The sequence below is a fragment of the Penaeus japonicus genome, unplaced genomic scaffold, assembly GCF_977035675.1.
Source record: "Penaeus japonicus unplaced genomic scaffold, GWHDUDI00000001_assembly GWHDUDI00000022, whole genome shotgun sequence".
In the NCBI taxonomy this organism is placed as follows: domain Eukaryota; kingdom Metazoa; phylum Arthropoda; class Malacostraca; order Decapoda; family Penaeidae; genus Penaeus; species Penaeus japonicus.
The window spans coordinates 32522859-32525358 of record NW_028234424.1 but is presented as its reverse complement, the minus strand read 5'-3'; the positions used below and the strand labels follow the sequence as shown (position 1 = coordinate 32525358).

The following is a 2500-nucleotide window of genomic DNA, read 5'->3' as shown; positions in this document are numbered from 1 at the left end:
GAGCAGCAGAAACAGAGGCCAGATCCTCCAGTGTGCTCTCATTGCAAACGGCGGGGACACAGTGATCGGAAATGCCGTAACAAAACTTCCTGCGACTTTTGCAAAACAAAAGGTCATACTCTTAGCAGCTGTAGGTGGAAGGCTTCAGTAGAAAAGGCTGAACTGCTCGAAAGAGAAGTGAAGAGTTTGATGTCAGAATACCGAAACTCTCAAACACAGAGAACAGCAGCTCATCCTCAACTTCTACTCCCATCTCCGCTTCAGCAGCGATACTTCTTTCCACCCCCGCACTGGACCGCTCAACAGCTCGGTGCCCCTTCTTGGTCACACCCTAATTTTAACAGCTACCAAGTGCCAGTGTACTAAATGACTGAACTGACTCCTACCCCTCAGGCTCTTCCAAGAAACACCCAGAGACACCTCAAGGTTCTTTCTGCTAATGTCAGAGGCCTTCGGACCAATATTGGTGAGTTGACTCACATCGCCATCAATACAAATGCCGACATAATAGTGGCTACTGAAACCTTCTTGAATTCAGAGGTAGAACCTGCATTCGGCAGGATAAGAGGCTACTCACCCTGGCAAAGAAGAGACAGGAAAGGAAAGAATTTCGGAGGTGTAGCCGTATGTTATAAAGAGAGCCTACAAATACAGTTACTAACAGTTGACTTACCAGACTGGCTAGAAGCCATAATTTTCAAGGCCATGCTGAAGTCTAATGAGTCTCTACTACTATGTGCACATTGCAGGCCGCAATGGCAAGGCAGGACACCAATGGAAAACTTGGATGATCTGCAGGCTCGGAACAACTGTCAGCACCTCTTAATAGTTGGGGATCTTAATCATAATCTCATACAATCAGCATATGAGGACCTTGCTGTTCATGGATTGATGGATTATATAGATTTCCCGACGCATATCCTCGGCAATTCTCTTGATCCAGTTATCTCGGATCTAAGTGAGGACGCTATCTCCTGCTCATCACTGGGCAATGCAGGGGCATCAGATCATTTTGCAGTTATCTCACATCTCTGCCTTGTCCCTGCATGTGACGAAAGCAGGCAAAGAAAAATCTGGCTCTGGAACCATGCACACTGGTCAGGCAAAAGGGCAGAACTTCAGTCACTAGAATGGGATGTTCTTCTGGCAGGGAATGCAAATGACAAGGCTTCCCTTCTCACCACAATGCAGGAGAAATATGTCCCTTCACGGACATACACCACAAAACCAGGGGACCAAGCCTGGTTCGGTTACAGATGCCATTTAGCCTCCAAAAAGAAATACAGACTGTGGAAAAGATACAAATCAAATCCAACAAGACATAACAGAACTCTATACAAAAATGCCTGTAGAGAAATGACAGCCACCTGTAAATGGGCTCGTGACAGATGGCAAGAGGAGACAAAGAGAAAATTGTCAAGTCTAGGAGCAGGCAGCAAAGAGTGGTGGTCACTTGTCAAGGAGCACCAAGGAGAAACTCGGGAGTCCATGATACCCCCACTAAACAAGTCCGATGGTACAACCGCTAAAAGCAACCAGGAAAAAGCTGACCTTCTTGGAAGCATATTCAGCAGAAAAATGACTGTGCCGGATGTCAACAGGACACCTCCAGAGTTACCCTTGATGTACCATGAAGCACTCTCTAGTTTTCAGGTATGCCACACCAGAACGAAAAAGATCCTTCAAAGTATTAATACAAAGGCACCAGGTTCAGACAATGTCAGCCCACACACTCTACGCAGGTGTGCGGCAGAGTTATCCCAACCCTTATCGTCTCTCTTCCAGTCTTGTATTGAAAAAGAATTGCTGGCCCACCATCTGGAAGGAAGCAAGAGTGATTCCTCTTCATAAGAAGCAATCTAAGGCCAATCCCGAAAACTATCGGCCCATCTCCCTCTTGCCATGTATGAGCAAGGTATTTGAAAAGATAATTGCTGAACAGCTCATGGAACATTTGGAAAACCACAATCTAATTTCGATCAGACAGTTTGGTTTCCGATCATCCCGTTCAACTGCTGACCTTCTACTACTACTTACTAAAAGATGGCAAGGCGCACTAGATAACAGTCAAGATACTCTGGTAATAGCACTCGAATGTGCCACATTCGATCGAGTGTGGCACAGAGGACTCCTCACTAAACTGCAAGCCAGAGGCATATGCAATAATCTTCTGGGGTTACTCGATAACTAACTCACTGGAAGATCACTACAAGTAGTCGTCGGTGGTCAATCGTCCCAGAAGTATCCAGTGGAGGCATCAGTACCACAAGGGTCCGTGCTTGGCCCAATCCTCTGGAACATTTACATCGATGATTTGCTCATGTAACATCCTGAAATCTCTGCGTATGCCGATGATTGCAGTCTCTCTATCTCATATAAACGCGAGAATCATGATGTTGCAATTGATATGATTTCAAAGTTGCATGCAATCCAGGAATGGGGATCACAATGGCAAGTAAATTTTGCTACTAGCAAGACCCAAGCAATGGTTATATCCCGT

General features: G+C 45.7%; 1 protein-coding gene and 1 pseudogene across 1 annotated transcript; both read left to right on the top strand.

The window, feature by feature from the left end:
* Window positions 1-366: 366 nt before the first annotated feature.
* Window positions 367-1851, top strand: LOC147469383 (uncharacterized). The gene has a single exon (XM_086549261.1). The coding sequence runs from the start codon at window positions 367-369 to the stop codon at window positions 1849-1851; it is 1485 nt and encodes a 494-aa protein (XP_086405387.1).
* A 556-nt stretch (window positions 1852-2407) lies between these two features.
* Window positions 2408-2500, top strand: part of LOC147469382 (uncharacterized) — a 790-nt pseudogene continuing 697 nt past the window's right edge.